At 38.9% G+C, this 20,319-nt stretch overlaps 2 protein-coding genes across 7 annotated transcripts; both read right to left on the bottom strand.

Moving 5' to 3' along the window:
• Positions 1 to 467: 467 nt before the first annotated feature.
• LOC102713115 (AT-hook motif nuclear-localized protein 10-like) lies at positions 468 to 4,636 on the bottom strand. Of its 3 annotated transcripts, none has more exons than XM_040527476.1 (6): positions 4,494 to 4,636; positions 3,341 to 3,992; positions 2,811 to 2,863; positions 2,332 to 2,463; positions 1,944 to 2,105; positions 468 to 1,107 (listed from the first exon to the last, which is right to left on the bottom strand). In XM_040527476.1, exons 2-6 carry the CDS (start codon positions 3,867 to 3,869, stop codon positions 874 to 876), a joined length of 1,110 nt encoding a protein of 369 aa, XP_040383410.1. In that variant the 5' UTR covers positions 3,870 to 3,992; positions 4,494 to 4,636; the 3' UTR covers positions 468 to 873. The 3 variants fall into 3 exon arrangements, with proteins under 3 accessions (XP_040383410.1, XP_040383408.1, XP_040383407.1); XM_040527474.1 differs by having other exon boundaries at positions 3,341 to 4,027; XM_040527473.1 differs by having other exon boundaries at positions 3,341 to 4,027; positions 4,341 to 4,636.
• Positions 4,637 to 12,372: 7,736 nt separating this feature from the next.
• On the bottom strand, positions 12,373 to 18,205 carry LOC102707339 (protein PIN-LIKES 3-like). Of its 4 annotated transcripts, none has more exons than XM_015841384.2 (11): positions 17,895 to 18,205; positions 16,723 to 16,895; positions 16,537 to 16,616; positions 16,334 to 16,458; positions 14,353 to 14,474; positions 14,009 to 14,227; positions 13,812 to 13,901; positions 13,562 to 13,662; positions 13,353 to 13,405; positions 13,025 to 13,213; positions 12,373 to 12,929 (listed from the first exon to the last, which is right to left on the bottom strand). In XM_015841384.2, the coding sequence occupies exons 2-11, from the start codon at positions 16,855 to 16,857 to the stop codon at positions 12,736 to 12,738; spliced, it is 1,308 nt and encodes a 435-aa protein (XP_015696870.1). In that variant the 5' UTR covers positions 16,858 to 16,895; positions 17,895 to 18,205; the 3' UTR covers positions 12,373 to 12,735. The 4 variants fall into 4 exon arrangements, with proteins under 4 accessions (XP_015696870.1, XP_015696868.1, XP_015696869.1 ...); XM_015841382.2 differs by having other exon boundaries at positions 16,723 to 16,900; XM_015841383.2 differs by lacking the exon at positions 17,895 to 18,205 and having other exon boundaries at positions 16,723 to 17,200.
• Positions 18,206 to 20,319: the final 2,114 nt, after the last annotated feature.

Genomic DNA, 20,319 nt, shown 5'->3' on the forward strand with positions numbered 1-20,319 from the left:
CGTCCGTGTGTCCAGGTCCGGCCCATGTGCCACGCGCCATGCGCAACATGCTCACGCCAACACGCGCCCATGCTCTAGGAGATCAAGACTTCCCTCACACAACCAACACATGTCTTTTCTGCGCACTTTGCGCATCTGGAAATGACTTTCCGATCAGTCACCCATCCTAAGATTGCTCTAGGGCAAGCACGTTTAATCTTAAAGTTCTCTTGAGATAAGCTTCTGAAAAAAAAGTTGCAACTTATTGGTATGAGTATCTATCAAATTCTATTAAGCCTTGGGCTGGGATGTTACGTTTCGTATGTCCAAAGGAGTCCTATAAGGTATCAATAACAGAGATGCTGCATAAAAGAGATGATTCTTTTGTTGGCCTGTCCTCACCAAACTGAACACACATGATGGATCTCCCAGCTTCAGAGTTCACACAATGCAGACATGCAGTGACGAACGGGTTGGCATCAGCAATAGAGGGGAGAAAATGTGCAGACCATTTTCAGCTTCAGAGAGCATACCAAAAGGTGGAGGAACTGAACCAGAAGCTACAAGCAACATGGTTACATAGAAGCAATGAGCTTTTACATCGGCGTCCAGACGACAATGAACAATTTAAGCACCTAAATAACACATGGAGTTTGCAATAGTAACAGCACCTACAGCAGGAGAGCTAGCTAGAGATGCAACAGCTACAGTTTTCTTCCACCATTCAGGTTTTCAGGCATTACACTAAAATAGGGGGGACTAGTTAGGATCCATGGCGTCGCAGCGGAGTATCGAATAACACCGCCGTTGACAATTCCAATTGCAAGTTCTACAATGGTCAGACGGGAGCAGGGTCTGGTCACTGATGGCGATGACGATGATGAAGAGCTCACTTCACTTCCAGGGCATGCTGGGCAGGCCTGACTGGCCATGGTTACTGAGAGTGACACCTTGGTTCATCGGGCTCCCTGGGCCGCCCGACGATTCACTCAATGTGCCCCTCGAAGGCGGGCTGCTTGGCCCTGTCCCGCTCATCAGCGCCATCTTTGGCAGTGCAGGCACAGGGTCTGAAGGAGCATGCAACTTTGGCCCCTTTTTCCCATCGGTGTTGAAGCTTCCCACCACAATCTGTGGACACAAGAATGGTAATTGTTAATTATATTTTTTTAAGATAATGGAAGCTTTATTGATCTTAGTCAATTACATTAAGGATACAATTATTCTGAGAACACTCTTGGCCTCTACACCACGAAAGTGCAGATAACCAAAACACACTCATATGAAACAAGATAAGCAAGAAAAAAGTTCAAGGACCAGCTAATTGTTCATTACTGCCTCTGTCCCATAAAAACTTCATTTTTCAATTTTTGTGTCTAACGTTTGATCATCCGTCTTATTTGAAAAATTTGTAGAAAAACTTAAAAATAGTTAGTCCCGTGTAAAGACTATTCATGTTTTATCATTTAGTAATAATAAAAATATTAATCATAAAATTTTTTTTAAATAAGACGAAGAGTCAAACATTGTATCTAAAAACTAAAAAATGAACTTATTTTGGAACGGAGGAAGTATAATATTATATGGTGTGTAACACATAATTGTTCATTATATAGAAGTGTTTAACACACTTCAGAAGTTACAGCAACCTGACACCGTGCTACTAATACTACTGGGGGTGTAAACTACAAATTCCATAGCAAACATTTAAAAAAATCCAAAAAAGCCCATATATTCAGATAATCATTTCATTTTCGAAAACTATATGAAGCCAATAAGAGAACTCAGAGAAAACTCAAAACAATGAATGAAATTCAGGAAAACATATGCCATAGTTAGTAAGTAAACGGAGACAAGCCCAGAAAACTACAACGAACAAACTTACATATCGAGAGATTTTCTAGAAGAAACTACAACTAGATGTCTGATGAATGAAGTTTAAGGTTGATGTGAGTAAGGGAGAATACCTGTACAGGTGAAGCAGCTGTCAGAAGTCCAGCAACTCCACCACCCAAGACGCGACCATCAGGACCTGCTAGAGAAACACTGAGCCCACCAGTTCGACTACGATGGCCTCCATTCTCTGAAAGAAGGAATGAACCGGACAGCGACAGTATCTCAAATCGTCCCTGTTCACAGAAAATAAGGTTCATGGGTAATTCTTCAACAGTGGTAAGAATTCCCACAGTGCGAATTCTCAACAGACCTAAAACTCCAGCTAGACATATCATTAGCATCATAATATTTTACCATATACAAACTCTTGTATTTAGTATTTACAGCTTATGCAGTGCTTTGCATTTCATGGAAAAAAAGAGATTATCTTGATGATTTCAGTCGGTCAGAATTACATACCTCATATGTTACTGTTCCACCAGAAGTAGCAGCTTGCCGAAGTGTCACATTTGATATTGCACCATTTGCTGACAGAACGCATACTCCCCGAGTTCCATGCTGGGAGAATGACATGATCTTTGCAGATACATCCTGAAACGTAGAATTCAGGTCACTTCCTGCTCATATTTGATTTCTGCAGTCTTATTCTTTCATCAACACACAATCAAAACTTGCCAGGTGCTTCTATAGCATAATCTTATGGCATGTGAAGAATCAATAATAACTAAAATAATGGGGGCTGTAATAAAATAATTGAAGAACTCAAATGGAAGAATTTCAGTTACACACTATGAATGTTGGAACAGCAACATAACAAAACCAATAATCTGATCAAGACAGCAACAGAATGAACAGTGCAACTGAATGTCAAGTGCTGCATTGAAAAGTAAGTAGATGGATGATAAAAACTGAATGCAAAAAATTGAACGTTACTTTACCTCTCCAGCTTTAACAAAAATAACATGAGGTGCAAATCCAGCTCCTGCTGACCCTACAAAATGCAATTCAACCAACAATGATCAAACACATTCACAGACCTCTAAAAGAAATGTGAAAGACACATTTGGAAACATCAGTCATAAACATTATAGGCATTGCTCAGTAATGTAACAGCTAAGCAGCAAGCACCAGAACTATGCAGTCCCACGAAAATTACTGAAAAAAATAAATAGCATCATCCTAAATTCCCATACAAAATTTGCACTAAAGAAGGGTTTTCAGTTAAAAACGATAGTAAAAGGTTCCAAACCACTTAAACCTGCAATATGCATACAGTAAATTATCTCAGATCTAGTCAAAAAACAACCAGCTACGCTGAGTAATAACTTTCCATGTTCTAAACAAACAACAGCAAAATTTAAACGAAAAGTTTTTTTTTCTAAACTTACTTCCTCCTGAAAATAATAAAATAACAAAACTTTAACAAAATTGCAAATGGAATAGTAGTATAGGATATTAGGATACATACCGATATCTCCAAAAGAGGGCACGTGCTTCTTGTTTGTGGAGCCCTTTGGCCGTCCCCTCTTCTTCGCCCCAGCCGGCATCGCCGACGACACAGCGTCCGCCGACTTCGTGGCAAGAGGAGAGAAAGGCCCGGAAGCGCCGGGCGTCGCTGTCGCCGCCGCCGCGGTGGACATAGGCACCAATGCCAGCGACATGGAGCCGTCGGGGCCGTACTTCCTTGGCCGGCCACGCTTCTTCTTGAGCACCGGATCGCCGGAGTCCGCCGCCTGGAGAGCCGGAGCGCCATTGCCTCCTGCGGCGCCGGCGTTCGGAGCCGCAGCGCCGCCCCCCGGCTGGTACGTCGCCGCCGGGGCCGGGGTGGAGCTCACCGGAGTGAACACCGGCGTGCCGTCCGCCGTGTACGCCATGCGCACGCTCTGCATGCCGCCGGAGGACGGCGGCGTCGGCGGGCTCTTGGGCAGCCCGAACGGCTCCCTCCCCGCCATCATCCCTTGCTCCGAGGACGCCCTCACCTGAGTCACCTCCATCATTCCCTCACCGACCAGAAGCTCAGCTCACTTAGCTCGGTGATTCCTTGGACCCAAGCTTCCGCTTTTCGCCCACTGAAACGAGCTCACGAGCTGCGGAGGAAGACGAGACGAGGAAGGCAACAACTGCAAAAACCCATAAACCCCCGCGTCGCTCAAAGCTGCAATTTTTAACGACGAACAGCGGAGAACAAGTGAGCAGCCCAAATTTTACAGCGAGCTTGGTGATTTCTTGGAACGGGTGGGAAGGAAGCTCAAAGGACGGAGAAAATGGAAAAGAAAATCGGAGGAAGAAATGGTAAACCCACAATTTCCCAAACAAAATGGGAAAAACAGCTGGGAGGAGTTTAAAAATCAGAGCTTTGGTTAGGATTCGGCAAGCAAGCACAGATCCCAGCTTGAGCAAGTAAGCAGAAAATTTACCGACAAATTATCACACAAAATTAGGACACTAGCGAGTGCTTAAGAACAGACCGCAACAAAAATAATCTTCAGAAAAAACAGCTAGAGCAAGCTTGCAAAGTCTTGTGCGGGAAGATGGAGCCCAAGAGCACTCGCAGAACACTGAAAAACAAACTCCAAACAAAGGAGAGGGAGAGAAATTTAGGGATTTCGCTTGTCTCGTACGTAAATTCCCCTCACGCGCCCTTCTCCAAATTTTCTCTCTATTTTTTTCTCCTTTTCTTAGCGCCCCTCCTAGCACGTAATCTTTGGGGGAAAAGAAAAAGGGGTTTTTTAATTTGGAAATAAAAAATGAGCAGGTAAGTGAAGCACGTCAGGGTTTGCATTGGTAAGGGTCTATCATATTTGACCCCAGGGACTTTATTTTATTTACTTTGTGTCCTCCTTTGCTTTTGGCTTTATCTGCTTATGTATTTTTATTTTTCTTTTGTTCTCTGTTTGTTTTCACTGTGCCTATGGACCTAACCAAAACCATTTCCAATCTGCCCACAAGCTCCATCCAAGCACATGCCAACTGGCTTGCAACATCATAAAGATGTATTCATACGTAGCTATGGAGGTGAAAATATGATGAGTTGATGTTTCAAAATTATAACTATAAGGAAAATAAATCCAGGCTACCAACAGATATGTTAGCTGTAAATATATGCCTCTAGTATATTATAGTATATTATATGGTTGTAAAAATATGGTAACATATAATACTTTGACCAACACATAATATAATATTGTTAGTCATTTAATTTAAGAAGGTCATATAAGTAAATCATATGGCATGGCAATTTATAAATATGAAAAATTCTAACAAAATAAAATTAGGGAAGCGAAGACAATGGGAAGGGAGGATGATGGACACACTTATCCTCCTTATGGATCAATGCATTTCAACTTAGATTGAAAAAAAAAAGATAGGTGATTCTAACATCACGGTTTACTTATGAAGTCACGTACGATAACACGAATACATGATAGTATATTGAGTTGAAGGAGGAGTCAAGTTACGATAATGTTGTAAATCGATAAGATAAGATATACATGGAATAGTCTATAGATCTTGTATTAGCGATTGCTTTGCATCCTTACCGATGAAGTGAATTGTAAGTTGGTAAGAAATCACAAGGCATAAATTTTTTAACAGTAGTAGATTGGAACAAGATTTGCTAGAATAGATGGAAGGATGGAATGCGAAGTAATATAGTAGATGTGAATGGATATTATCATTTGTTTGATTTAGGCAACCAAAGAAGGAAGCTCTTAACTCGTTCGCTTATACTAACCAGACGTGGCCAACCGTTACTTGTTCACATGTTTTAGTACCTTCCGGGCTCCCTATTTTAAAATAGTAGGATGTGAACGGATAGATGCCATTCGAACGTTTCAATTTTATTGGCTTATATCAAATAAGGAAGTTCATAAACCCATTAGAATCGGACATGTTTAATTGTACACATTCATATGCTTTAGTGCTAGCTCTCTATTTTAAAATAGTAGCTTGTGGATAGCTAGAGATCATATCAATGCTTTTAGTTTGTTTTATTTACACCAGCAACAAGAAAGCTCATAATCCGTTATCATATACTACTCATATATGTCCAACCATTACGCATTTACATATGTCTATAGCCACTCTCTATTTTAATCAGTATGATTTGAATTGCTAGATATTATCTCAGTTTGTTCAATTTCCACCACCAAAGGAGTACCAATAACACATATCTAACATTATGATGCAAATGGCTATATATTATTTGAATGTTCCAGCCTAATTCAATTTAGATGACCGTAGGAGAAATCTCATATAACACATTAGCCCATACCAATTGTATAACCATTACACGTTCAATGGGCATTCACATGTTTTGAGTCTTCACACCCCGTTTCAAAATTCAACCAAAACAGATTTTGCTTTACATGACCAAAAATACTTTTTTAAAAGAAAAAATGGAAGTGAAAACAACAAAGTCTGCAATTGTATAAAGTGGGCAAGGCATCTGAGATCCCTACAAATTCACCATCAAATTTTTCTTTTTCTTTTTTTCTTTGGAAAAAGTTGTTGCGACACCATGAATATGTAATTTTTAAAGTAGACAAGGCTCTTCAAATTAAAGAAGATGATATTATGCCGTCCTAAAAACATCATTGATGCATTTTGCTCCTCACACACAACATAATCATAGTGTGTAGACCACAAAGACCATTTCAATAACAACTTTTTTTAAGGAAAATTCTATCACGAGCCTTCCTAGTATTTTCTAGGTGACACAAAAAAGAAAAAAAAAAGAGTCGGCACCACAAAACCCTGGACCAGTTCAACAAATCCGGATTTAAATTTTGATGCAGAAACGAAACCGAAATAGGACACGGCATCATTAAGTCGATCACTTTTATTCCCCTAAAGATCCAAACACAAGCAGTACTAGTAGCTAGACAGGGCCCATTTTTTGCCCCCAAAATTTCTAGCTTTTCTTGTCCCCATACAATTCTCGATCCTTCACGGCAAAGAAAAATATATTTGCAAAGCAATTTTCTCTTATCCATGATGCTTTGAAATAATTGCAGTCACTAGAGGAAGAATTATTATCATTTGGAACTGGAAAAAAATAAAAAAAAAAGGCAGAGTAAGCAGGATAGATTGAGTGCGTGCCAAGAATTAGCCTGCAAATCGAATAAAGTTCATCACTTTATTTATATCACCACTCTTTATCTAACTTGTCCACCACGTGTCGTTTGCATCGTCCTTATCGCCGCCGTCTCTGGAATTTTCATTAATCTAAAACCATTAGTTTGTTTCCTGTTCGATAACTATTTAATCTTCCTTGACTAAAAAACTATTTAATCTTTTGTTTTGTGTGTAAGTTAGCACCCTTCCTCTGCCGTCTTGACGTAGTGAGATGGGCTGTAATTGTTACTCCTGCTGCTTATAACATTTTTTTTGCCGTCCAAACTCCAAACTGATCAGTCCAATAGATTATGATTAAACAAGTGTCACGGCTTCAGATATGCCAACAGGGAATAAAAGAGTAATTTTGGTGCAGACATGTAGAGATTATAACAATATTGCTCTGAAGTCTTAACTAACTGAAACCAGAATACAGATCTGTTATGATGATGAAAAAACACAATTTAGGTGAGCCGGTTTGGATTATTGTGACACCAGAGTATGATTTAGGAATCTGCCATGGATTTGTTTGGAGAAACTTTTTTTTTTACATAAGGCCCTGTTTGGTTATTTCCCGAAAGGGGGATTGGAGAGAATTGAGAGAAAATAATTTCACATCACAATAGGTGTGAAATAAATTTCTTTCTAATCCTCTTAAATCTCTTGTGAGGGATTAGCCGAGCCAGGCCTAAATAGGCAGTTGAGATGCAATTAATATTTTTATTGAATTAGGATGGTACACTGGGGAGGTGTGAGTGTCACAGACAGACAGAGTGAGCTCTACACAGAGGAAAGCAATGACTTCACTATTTCAGTTTTGCAAGCAGTGACTTCAGCTAACACCATTTGCATGTATTAACTGCATAGGTACAGAAAAATGGAGGTGATGAATTTTTATTTACATGGAGCAAAACGGGGAGAAAACTATGAAATTGTACTGGCTGCATCTGCAATCCTGCATCCTGCTGGCACCTACTACTATCTCTCTGGAGCCAGCAAGAATATATTGAACTTTTTCCGTGAAAAGTGAGGAGAATATACTCTCAGTGTTTTCCTTGAGAAAAATAGAAGAAATTCACTGCAAATTGGGCTTTGAACTAGAAGAACGTGATGATTTTTGTCAAATTCACGTATGAAAGATGTGCGTATCAGTACCAATAATTCAGATAAATTATGAGTGGGCTAACAGTTCAGGCTTCAAATTACTAATTTTCTACTGCAGGATTAGCTAAGCCGAAGCGATCATAACCTAACGTAATTATGTCGAATCTAATACACAGCGTAAAGCATCTATGAAAACTAAAAAAAAAGCTTAACAAGAAACAAATGAAAAGAATATTTTTCACTAAATCTGGGTGATAAAGGGGATCACTCAGAATTAATATTTGTACCTGTCAAAATCATCTTTAGAGGCATATACATTTAATTTCACAGTAATTTCCAGTGTGAAATATTTTCTCTTGCCGAAAGCGTGCAACCATTGCACACTGTGATGTTTGCGTGCACTTATTGACTACTTTTTCCCATAAACAAAAACACAGAAAAGCAAAGTGAGAACAAGATGATCATTGTAACTTGCTCCAATATTAATTTTTTTTCTGATGGACATACACGCCATCATTTTCTCTTTATTACAAAAACAAAGCCGTCTATTTTCGTGTATCTTCACCTTCTGACTTTCTTTTGTTCTAGTGCGGCCAAGCTTATCCTTGAGAGAGAGAGAGAAAAAAAGAAAATCTTTATCAAAAGTAACCCTTGCAAAAACAAATTTCATTTCTTGAAGCAAGCATCGAGAAGGAGATAAGAACAAGATTTAGCCACAATTTCCCCAAGGGAGAAAAAAATATCTCCTTTAGGTTAGAGAATGGATGGAATCTTTTTGTTATTTTAACATGCTAAGTGTGAGACGACAGTGAGTAGATGTGTGGCTCCAAATCCTCCTCCACTGTGTGTGTATTGTTGTTGCCTTGCAAATCAATTATTGGTGGGGAAAACTGGAAAAGCTGGAGAAAAATCGACCACTTATATTGACTGCTTCTCCTCTGTTATATGCTCTGAAATTATTATTTTTTCTGAAGGAAAAAGAAAGGAAATGGTGTGTGTGTTTTTTTTTGTGTCTAGGGGGTACGCACAATTGCACATGACAATTAGGTAGTAGAGCATTTTCTCCTGTTAGGCAGACCTTTGTTGGAAAATATGTACTTATTGACAAATACTAGTGTGGTGACACACTATTGAGTCACACCCTCATCAAGAGATTGGTCCTGTTAGGTAAAGAAAAAGAAAAAAATGCTACTACTACTATATACTCAATTAAAGTGATATGAAATTTCTGCTTCAATTGAGCACACACCAATTGTGTAGGGGACTTATGGTGGAGCCAAGTGGCGTGTCAATTCCAAACACATATTAAATAAAAAATAAATAAAATGCAATAATGCAAATACAACAAAACTGTAACAGTCTTTTTTGTTTAGAAGAAATGGACACTCTTTTAAGTACAGGGTTATTGTCAAATCACAAGAGAAAGGGAAAAAAACAAAACATGATTAGTTGATTACTACTGAAAAAGAAAAGAAAAGGAAAGAGAAAGTGAAAGCAGGCAGCAAGGGAGAAGGGCTCACCTCCCATGTGAGCTTCCCCTGAAATTGATAAATTCCACTCATCTCTCTCTCTCTCTCTCTTTTTTCTCTTTCAAAACAGCCGGCCATCCATGATGGCTTTTGGAGCCTTGTAACCTAACAAAACCCTTCCAGGTTTTAATACGAGTAGACTGGCTTCTCATTTGACCAAATTAATACAGCCTCAGTTGAGATTATTGCTCAGCTCACAGCATGAACTGTACTAATTTGTTTACCGTTTTACTTTTACCCCTCAACAATCCTAACGCAAAAAATTAGTCATATTTTTTATATAGCTCCTGTGATAAAAAAAGTAGAACTATACACGCTCTTACAATATAAACACTAACACTATTCATATTTAAATCTAATATTACTAATCAGTGTTGTGTACAAAACATGTCGAGACATGTTTTCTTCTCCCTTTTCGATTCTACTCGCATGCCAAATTATTTTCTATCCTATTTGACAGCTCATTTAATTATATAGATAACATTATAGTCAGTGCACCGTGAATGTCTTAATAGAGCAAGGCTAATAATATAGCCAACAAGCTGATTAAGACTATTTATAGTCTTTTCTTAGCCTACCTATATAGTAGTTAGCTCTTTAGCTTTAATGTAGGACCTACGTATCTATCTCATAGAGTTTCTTAGTTATTGTACCCAAACTGGCTATATGATTAGGGCACTCACAATGCTAAAAACTATTTTGGTTTTTATACTATAGGATATCGTGTCAAAAAACTATCTTACATAATACAACTTTTGTATTGTGTTATCACATGACTCACTTGTCTCTCTCGCATAGTCTTGTTTTACGTGAAGACAGTATGTCTTAATCTAGAACTTGTTTCTTCATTTTTATGTCTTTCTTTAATAAATAATCTATCACATCAGCAAATTACTTACATGGCGTAGCAATAAATACAGATAGAAAAATTTGCACTGGGAGTGTTCTTACAGTATGCTTCTCTTCTCTCTCCTTCACGTCAGTATTTAGCCGGTTTATAGTCTGTTATTATAATTCGCTGCTTTTCTCCTCGTGAGCTCCCGGCTTTTTATTAAGTTTGTCGGTGTAAAGATCATCAACTTTCGACAACCTCCTAACAGATGGTCTACCGAGGGATTTAGAGTACTCTACTAATTAACCCAAAAGTAACTGCAAGAGTTAATTACCACTCTTGACTGATGACTCTTTCAGTCTTTCTGCTCCTCTCCTCTGCCTCCAGTGCTGTGTTCAATGCGGCCGATCTAGACTCTGGTCACAGCTAGGTTCACCACATGAATGAACATACCAGTACCAGCTAGGTTCACCGCTTGAATGAACAATTGAGCATCTTTGATTAGAGAGAGAGAGAGAGAGAGTAAATCTGAGCGCGCGGGGGGGGGGGGGGGGGGGGGGGGGGGGCAGGTAGTGAAGGGGAAGGAGTAGAAATAAAGGCGTTTCCAAGAGGAAAAGATGAACCCGTGGATGCAGTCACTCGACGTAGGGCCGTCGTCAATGAATGCTCGCTTTTTCCAACTGTTTTCTGCTCCGTCGCCTCCGGCCGATCCGGAAAAAACAGTACTCCACTGGAGAGCATCCTAACAGCTCATCCATCCCATCCTCTATTCTAGAAATAGAGGATAAAAAGTAAAAGTTGGGCTCCTTTATCTCATCATCTATTTTTTTAATATCATCTATATTAGGACAAAGAACATCTATATTTAGATGTTCTATCTCAAATCCTCTAAATAGATATAGAGGATGTCATATATAGATGATCTGATAAAGTACAAAGGGATATAAAGGATGAAAGTGTTTTAGATAATCATCGAAATAAAGATATGGATGACTAAATTTAGATAGGCTGTTGGGATGCTCTTAGAGCAGTAGTTCAGGGAACCGTTTATAGTCTAGCCAAGCTTTCCAATATCGTGCAATTTTCGTGCAAAAATCATGATAAAATCATCTTTAAAATTAAATTTAAAATCGACGGTAAGGACAGTTTTGTCTAGTAACCATATGGTTTGAAGTGAAAACTATGGTAATCGGGCTTACCATTATGATGCGGTAACGATAACTACATGCCACACGGTTTGGAGTGAAAACTGTCAGGTGGAACCTAGATAAATTTTCTACCTCATGTGTCTACTCGCCGTACTCATAAATCTTTGTCATAGTTCGCGCACACTTGTAAATAACACAAATTGTTTCATGCAGTGGCCGATCAAATCCTACTTTCATCATATATAGATTGAAAATACTCCAGTATTTTTTTTTTAGCAAACTCCCATCCTAGTTAGATCTGCTTGGGTGGGCCTATCCCATATTGTCTCAAAATCAAACACATGCTTAGCCTCGTTCTACCCAGAGATACTGAATCTGTGCAGCCCATTCAGACAGATAGTTGGGCCTAGTGCTTATTTTGCTTTCTGCAGATCAAGGAAAAAGTCCATCTTACATCCCTCAACTGTGTGTCGAGTTTCATTATGTTTTTTAACTGCAAAACCGGGTATATGATGATGGTTTTATCCTACATTAGAGGGGCAGGAGGGTAGACGGTGACGTCGATGCCTCCTCTTGGCCATCACCGCCTTGGGCTACCTCTGGTGGACCCTCCTAGTCTCCCTCAAAGCACCCGGTGCCCTTGTCGCTGCCCTAGGAGCCACAAGCCCTACCCAAGCGTTGCCCTGCCTACGAGATGGCATCTGTCTCTTCCTTGTGGAGCTCGATCTCACCTGGCGACGTGTTGAGCAGCTTTGCATCAGTAGACACAGGGTGGCGGTACGGGGCGGAACCAGCCACGATCCACGCCCAGAGTTCAAATCTTTTATATTGTCTTTAACTTTTTATAAATATACATCTTTTCTAAAATTTGCATGGAATTTATATGGAGTTTGGATCCTAGGCCTAGGGCTCGAGCCCTATCTATTCTAGGCCTGATTCCTCACATAAGGGGTGCGATTGAAACTTGATCGATAGTCGAGGGACATAAAGTGGACTTCCCCTCGGATCAACGTTTCCCGGGCTGCGCGCGGCCCAGCTGCTCCAGCGATCGATCGCCGGACACGGCGGGGCCGTCTCTGAACCCCCCTGAATCCTCGTCTGCAGGTACGCCGCCGTGTAGCTCGCGGCTTAGTACTTACGCCGCCGGCGGCGACAGCGCCCACATGAAGAGCGCCGACCAGACTGTCACCGCGACGGACGCGAGGGCGTACGCCCACACGAAGATGACGGAGCACTCGCTCTCCCCGACGCCGAACAGCTGCGTGATCGTCCCTGACAAAGAGCCATGAACACGACACGACGAATTAACACATCGGTTCAGCTGGCAACCTGGCGCATGAAAAGATGATGAACAGCATGCATATATATCAAGAGAGATATATATCTTTCATCGATCAGTAGCTCTGTCAGAGATCTTTGCTTACCAATGTTCATCGCAGGTGGGACGGCGTACTGCAGCAGGAGGATGAACTGGTAGAGTGGGTCAGGGTGGATGAGGCCCAGGCGAACTGCTGATTTGACGAGCACGGTGCCGACCGAAGGGAGAAGGATGTATCTGACGACGATTACGGCCACAATAACTGAAGGCTGGACGCCAGCTCCTCCTCGTATCCCTGGAATAATGGTGCAGAATTTCAGGCAATCAGATCGATTGAAATGTTCTTGTCGTCAGTAATGTGATAGTGTTGGAGGACACAGCACTGGTTGGTGTTGCTGTCAGGTTGTCAGTGTGAGAAGAGCTAATAATTTTACCATTCAGGAGGTTCCCTCCCATTATCAGTGTGACAGAAGGAATTGCTCCTCCACTGTGCAGAAAAATGACACATGAAAATGATTAGAGATCGGACTTAACTTAACTTAACCCAAAAGAACTCAACAGACAGAGCCGGAATTACGGATTGGATTTTGCAACACCATGAAGAATGTTCAGAAAACAACAATAGTAATGCGGGAGGCATTACCCTATTAAATCAGACGATTCTTGAATGACACGAAGAGGGGCGTTGTCTCCGATCACCGCGTTTCTAATTAGAGGCGTTCCTCCAATTATGAACCCAACAATCTACAAAAAAATTTAAATGATATGAATTGCCGATCTTACAACGAGTTCTTGTTGGAAGCTGGTAGTGACAAGAAATACCAATATTGCTTTATAACATGATGTTGAAGTTTGTAATACTGTACATAGTACTACTAAAGTAGCTAGCATACCACAGCAATGGTTGAAGGAGCAAAGATCTTCTTGAAGTCAATTGCTCCAAACATCGATACAAATCCTTTTGCTCTCTCAGACATTGCGACCTATGAAAATTTAATTTTTTGTAGTGCTAAAAATTGTCATAACAACATTGCAGATTATATTAAACAGATTAGTGTATAAAAAGCAAATATTTCCTGCATTAATAAACCTTAGTTTTGGTTGAGGGTACACTTGAATTGGATATCAAAGGGAGCGTGCATTGATTCGTGTTATCGTTCAAGATTGAGAAATTCTCTTCTGACGCTGTTCCGGTACCGCTTCCTGAAATGGAGACGTTTGTATGATTTGCTTGACCATTACCTTCAGTCACTTTTGAAGTGGCACGCATAATGTTATACGCCACCGTCCACAGAACGACAGCACCAAGCTGCATAAAATCATTAACCATTGTGACACGGTGTCAGTTAATCACAATTACACCTCACAAACATAAGACAGTTTCAATCGACCATCTGCATAATTTATCAGATAAGGAAACAGCAATAGCCTTACAGCCATTGAGAGTGAAGAATACGCTAATCCATAAGTGTGACAAACATCAGGTGCTCCAAATGGGCTTCCTTTCTCTTTGCAAAGAGCTGGGATGATGATGAGAAAAATATTGCCCCAGTTGCCTGCGTCCAACAAAGGGAGGTGAACAGTGCTAGCACAGGAAGAGACAAAATGAGGATCGTAGTGTCAAAGGTGTATTATTCAAGTTCATTTAGTACTCTAAGGTGTCCCATTCATCAAGTATCAATTGACTACAAACTCTAGATATTTTTATAATCCTGACAGCAATATATAATTCTAAAGGATACTTCTTTTCAAATCCACAATATGTTCAATCATGATTTTGTCCCAAGATCTCTTTTTTTTGTTAGGGTTAATTTTACCATCTTTAAGAAAGTAATGAAAGGTATCATAGTATAAAATTTATTACTCAGTTATTTTATTAAGATGATAAGATTGCCCTTCTGTTGCATATACGGTTCAATTCAAGCAGAGGTGGTTATCAGAGTAATGGCTAGCACAATGGTCCAAGTGAACACTGCCTTATGTATACTATCTTAAATATAATGAAAGCCTCATCTGGTCCACAAATATTTCCTGATTTAAATGGTCCTGTGTAAATGATGGCCTTCTGGGACTCCTTGATGTTAGATCATTTGGATTGGTAGTTGGGTATTCAAATTGGCTGACTGTACATACAACTGATTCTCTGCTTTTCCATTTGGTTACTAGCAGTGTTAGAAATTCTAAGTCTAATATGAAACATAAAAAAATAGAGAAATTTTTACAGTCATAAAAACATATCTCTGTACTAAATTATTTAGTGTAAAAATTTAATATATCGGAATACCTTTTATTATGAGGTACCAAATTTTTATACATAAAATATGGTATCTTAAAAGTATTTATGGTACTGGACAACGTACGGAGAAGTATCAATTTTTTTAATGCAAAATGGTGTTACCTCTAAATACGTACCAAGTTTTTATATAAAAAATATGACTTATGCTAATGAAAACGTCATGTTTTTTTTTTTTTGACAATGACACTTGCATGATACGACCTGCCTACTTATATTGACTTATGCTATAAACTCCAAAGGAACAAACAACAAAAAGACCGTGACTTATATAAATCATCCATCAGAAAATAAAACATATCATCATACAATGAATTTGGATAGAGATGATTCTCTGTACTAGTATATTTTGAGACGGAGGCAATAAACTAAATTATAAGTAGAGCTTTCCATAGACAATCTGGCACCCTCATCTTTCACCTATGCTTATGTTTATAAGTCAAAAAAATTAAATTTTAAACATTCAATTTACAGTTGATTTTAGATTATTTTCACTGTGGTTTATTTTCCGGCCTTTACTTATTAGATCACTTAGAACATGCATATAAAGTTTTATTTATAAATTTTTTTATCGACAAAGAGCCAAACAATGACCCCTGAAATAGAAGCACGAATACCCCTTTCACAAAGTAAAAAAGTTTTACAGAAATAGACATACATGTGTCCAAACAACCACACAATAAATATAGATGAAGCCTATGTACTATTTTTATATGTAGAGAAATTCTATGGTATATGAGAAAGTACATGGACATACCAAATTTTTAATTTTTAGTGGAGCTTTTTTACCCTTCTTAAAATAATATCTTAAGGTACCAATATTTTCTAGCGTAAAAATGGTACCTACCTCCACGTATCAAGTAACTAAAAATATCAAAATTTTACACTAAAAGTTTTGATATTTCAAGTTATTTTCTCATGGTAAAATTTTCCTTTTTATGAAAATTCCAGTACATCTAAATACATAGTAGAGATACCAAGTTCTTACACCGTAAATTGTGATACCTCAAAAAAATCTTCTCAAGGATGATTAAAAATTCTTTTATTTGCAATAAGGTTCTGCATTTATTGAAGCAAGTATTGGCGATTCATAAGAAAATATACAGAGTTTCTCCTCGTTACCAGCAGAACAACAACCCAAAATGAGGCCTCTTAGCCTAGCCGGAGCTCTGGTGACATGTATCACGATCCATCCAAAGATTAACCCAAAGGTGCAAGCAAGAAGAATATTCACAGGCATGAACCACCTGCGTGGTGAAGCAAAAAGAATCGTATCATGTCAGTTGTTAAATAATACAGTTTGGTAAATGAATCATGAGACTTACAGTTTAGCCAAGCTTTCCAATGTGATTGTTTGTGCTAAATAGGTTGCAACAAGAGATGGACTAAATACATAGAATACTATCTGCAGGTGAAAAGAATTCAGAGATGAGGTATGGCTTATATTAGCAATACAACATTTTTAACTGCAATTGCGCATAGGTAAATTTACCCCTGTCACCACAGCTTACATTGTTTAGATACTTTCTTGCTTCTTTGTTCAGTAAGCCCGCAAAATCAGTTGCCAGGAATGATCCAACACCAGTAACCAAGAGCATGTTCAGTACTGGCACACATGCTGTGATGAAGAGCTGCAGGAGGTCCATGATTTAAGTAGCTAGGTCCAATAATTAGTCACTGTCCCCTGTCCTGATATGTACCCATCAAACATGTTAGCAAGTACTTATTCGCAATTAACAGCAGTTCCTCATGATTCATTTTGAGCATTCGATCGTATAAAAGATCAGACTATATGCTACAACAGTGGGAAAGGACCATTATTGGACCAAGTGTCATGTCCATGGTACAGGCACTGCAAATTATACAACTGTTTTACTTACTTGACGTTAATGATTCTGCCCGGGAGACCAAGGGGTGGTCTTTTGGCTCTCTCAGGAAAAGAAAAAGAAAAACAACGTATTTTTAAAAATAATTTATTAATAAAACTTTTATATATCTGTTTTTAGCGATTTATAAGTCAATACTAGGAATAAAATACGATGGAAACCATCTTAAAATCAACTCTAAATTAAAAGCTAAAAGTTTAAATTTTGAATTATAAATATAAATAGAAACGAAAAGAAGACGATGTTGAAAAAAGAAAGTAAAGACGAAGAGTAAGGGGATAAACTAAGGAGTTCATGCTGCAAACCACCAAAACTAGCTTTAAAAAGTGCAGGTGACTGAGATTCTCCCATAGTAGAAAAACACAGGAGCTGAGAGAAAAAAAAAACACAGGAGCAGGTGAAAGGATGCTCAGACTTCACATGATTCCTTCTTCCACCGGTCCACCGGCCCCTATACTATATGCTCATTCATGCAGTGATGCAAGGCGCGAGATCAAAACAAACTTTCCACCGAGTCAATGCGTAGCGCAAGATCAAGCACAAAGCATTGATCGATCAAACGAGGCACGGGCCCGATGGAGAGCCGTACGTACGTACCCGGCCCTGACGACGAACTGAAGAATGATGAGTAATGACAGAATTTGAAAACACCAGATGCGATGGATGCAGATAATGAACAACGCAGCCAGACACTACTACTTCGCACGTCGGAATCGATCGAGTCCCGTGTAGGGATCACGCGACGGAGGAGGAGGGACGACGACGGCGGAAGGACGCGCGGAGGAACGAACGCATACCTTGCTGCTGCCGCCTTCTGCGCCGGGAAACCGCCGCCGCCGCCAGGGAAGAAGATGGAGGAGATCAAATTAAGCGCGGGGTTTTGTAGCCTTCAAATTCCGGGAGAGGAGACGAAGCCACCTCGATGGCTCGACGATAGCCGCCCCCCGCGCGATGGTAGAGGGCGGAGCTCGCGGCGGCGGCGGCGACGAGATTCCGTGGCCGGCTTCTCTTCTCCGTCGGTGGTGGCGGTGTTGGTCAGAAGCTCTTTTTCTTATAGTTGTAAAAATATGTTTGAGAGTGAGTAGAATATTTGGTCGCGGTCGCAGGGTCGCCGCATGTCTAGTAAATTCAGTGGAGTCCGCAGAGATGTGCACTGTATTATTGCTTGCCGGAGACTCCACCGGGATGCATCCCCGATACAGTGGCCCCAATCTATAACCATGATATTATAATTTTACAAAATTTAAAATATATCATTATTATCTTCATACGATATGGAGCACGTATAAGTTAATGTCACATGGATAAGATGATATATCTTTAATTTAACAAAATTGTATGACAGCATTACCATTTTCTCTAAAATTTAACATGCCAATTTAATAGTCCACCTATTTTTTTCTTAGCGATTGTTTGATTTATTTACGGAAAAAGCTAAATAATATTTTTTATAAATAAATAAATATGAATAAAATTTTTATACACGTGTTTTTAGCGATCTAAAAACTAAAGTAAGATAAATTATAATAAAAAAATCCAAATATCTAATCTAAGTTTAAAGTTGAGAATTAGAATTTTGGCACGTAAGTATAATAAAAACGAAAATGAAGGTCGGCGATTAGACTTTTGTTCTCTAGTCTGCTCCCTCATCCAGTCTTATATTTTGATTCTCTTACGTAACTATGTACTACAGTTTTTTTTTAAGTCCGCTTACGTTATTGGTTGTAGTTGCTCGTATAGCTAACTGTCATTTCTTACAAATCGATACATTATCTGCAACTAATATAAGCCTACTTATACAATACTCTTTCGTCAGAAAGTATGATGATATATAGAGTACTTTATTAGTCCTATCAATCTGAATCTCTATATTATGAAACCTGGCCAAATCTATTGGCGCAGAACCTGTCCACGTGGCACGTCCTATCGCCCATGGATGCACCCATCCGGCGCTCGTGGCGAGTCGGAAAGCTGCTGCTGCTTTGCTGCTTCAGCTCTTGCTCCGCCAGCGGTCTGCAATGTTGCCTCACTGTCCTATGCGGCTCTGCCCCTCTCCCACGCCTTCTCCTCTCCGTTTTTACTTTTTCACCGCAATTTCTTTTACTAATGTTGCGTTTAGTTCCTAAAATTTTTTAAGAAGATGTTGAATAGGATCATATATTTATTAAACATAGTCTAATTATAAAATAAATTTTAGATTTCGCCTGAAAACCACGAGATGAATCTTTTGAGTCTAATTAATCCGTCATTACGACATGTTGGTTACCGTAGCACTCATGGCTAATCACGTACTAATTAGACTTAAAAGATCTGTCTCACGATTTTTCTTATAAATGTGTAATTAGTTTTAATGTTTATGTATATTTATACTCTATTTAGATGTCTAAAGATTTGATATGATATTTTTGAAAACAGATTTTAGAAACTAAACAAGTCCTAAAAGATATCGAGAGGGTTTGGAGTATAGCCCCGCCCGGGGGCTGAAAGGACATCTAGGCTTTGGCCCATATTTCATTTATTTTACATTTATTACTCTATAATTAAAATATTTTATTGAATTCTTTAAAATGAAAGTTCTAAATTTCTTCCCCCCTATATATGTCTTTCTTTAAATATAGATTTTGAATTTTTTAACATAAACAAACCTTGTAAAAAATATTAAACATTAAATTACATATACTAATACAAGATATACATTAATCATTCCAATCATAAAATTGAACAAGCTAGACCCCCAGATAAAACAGTCGCTATTTTTCTCCCTAATTATGAAATATTCTTTACTAGCAATAATATTGACTATTATTTCCACAATTATCTAAATGAATGAAACACGTTTTCATTAGGTTTACTTTCTCACCTCACTGAAATTAAAAAAATTCTATTATTTATTATTCCACCCAATAGTTATAATTATGCATTTATAATTAGTTGCTATAAAACTAAACTGGCGCATCTTTAATTAGCGCACGGCAAAGCCGTGCAACCTTTCTAGTAGATGGCCTAATGTAGTACCAGATTTTGTGTAATATTTTGGACTGAATGAATAGTTACATATGATATATATTATATCATTATTTAATGAGATGTATCTGTCTTAGATAGCTTGTTAAAGTCCATCTTGCAACTGCGCGCTTACAAATATGTGTAGCATGATTTCTCTCTCTCCATATAAATCTGACGTGTTAATCCGGGAAGGATTTATACACGTCGGATCCCCTA

This window comes from Oryza brachyantha, chromosome 9, assembly GCF_000231095.2.
Source record: "Oryza brachyantha chromosome 9, ObraRS2, whole genome shotgun sequence".
In the NCBI taxonomy this organism is placed as follows: domain Eukaryota; kingdom Viridiplantae; phylum Streptophyta; class Magnoliopsida; order Poales; family Poaceae; genus Oryza; species Oryza brachyantha.

Bases quoted from the DNA above. Each gene is read 5' to 3' on its own strand.
- LOC102713115 (XM_040527476.1), bottom strand. From the start codon at position 3,869: ATGATGGAGGTGACTCAGGTGAGGGCGTCCTCGGAGCAAGGGATGATG. The intron at 2,464-2,810 runs GTAAAGTAACGT...TCTACGTTTCAG, and splicing joins TTTTTGTTAAAGCTGGAGAG to GATGTATCTGCAAAGATCAT. The intron at 2,106-2,331 runs GTATGTAATTCT...TTCTGTGAACAG, and splicing joins GTGGAACAGTAACATATGAG to GGACGATTTGAGATACTGTC.
- LOC102707339 (XM_015841384.2), bottom strand. From the start codon at position 16,857: ATGGACCTCCTGCAGCTCTTCATCACAGCATGTGTGCCAGTACTGAAC. The intron at 13,902-14,008 runs GTTTATTAATGC...AAATTTTCATAG, and splicing joins TACCCTCAACCAAAACTAAG to GTCGCAATGTCTGAGAGAGC. The intron at 13,214-13,352 runs GTAAAATTATTA...CCATTATTCCAG, and splicing joins GGGAGGGAACCTCCTGAATG to GGATACGAGGAGGAGCTGGC.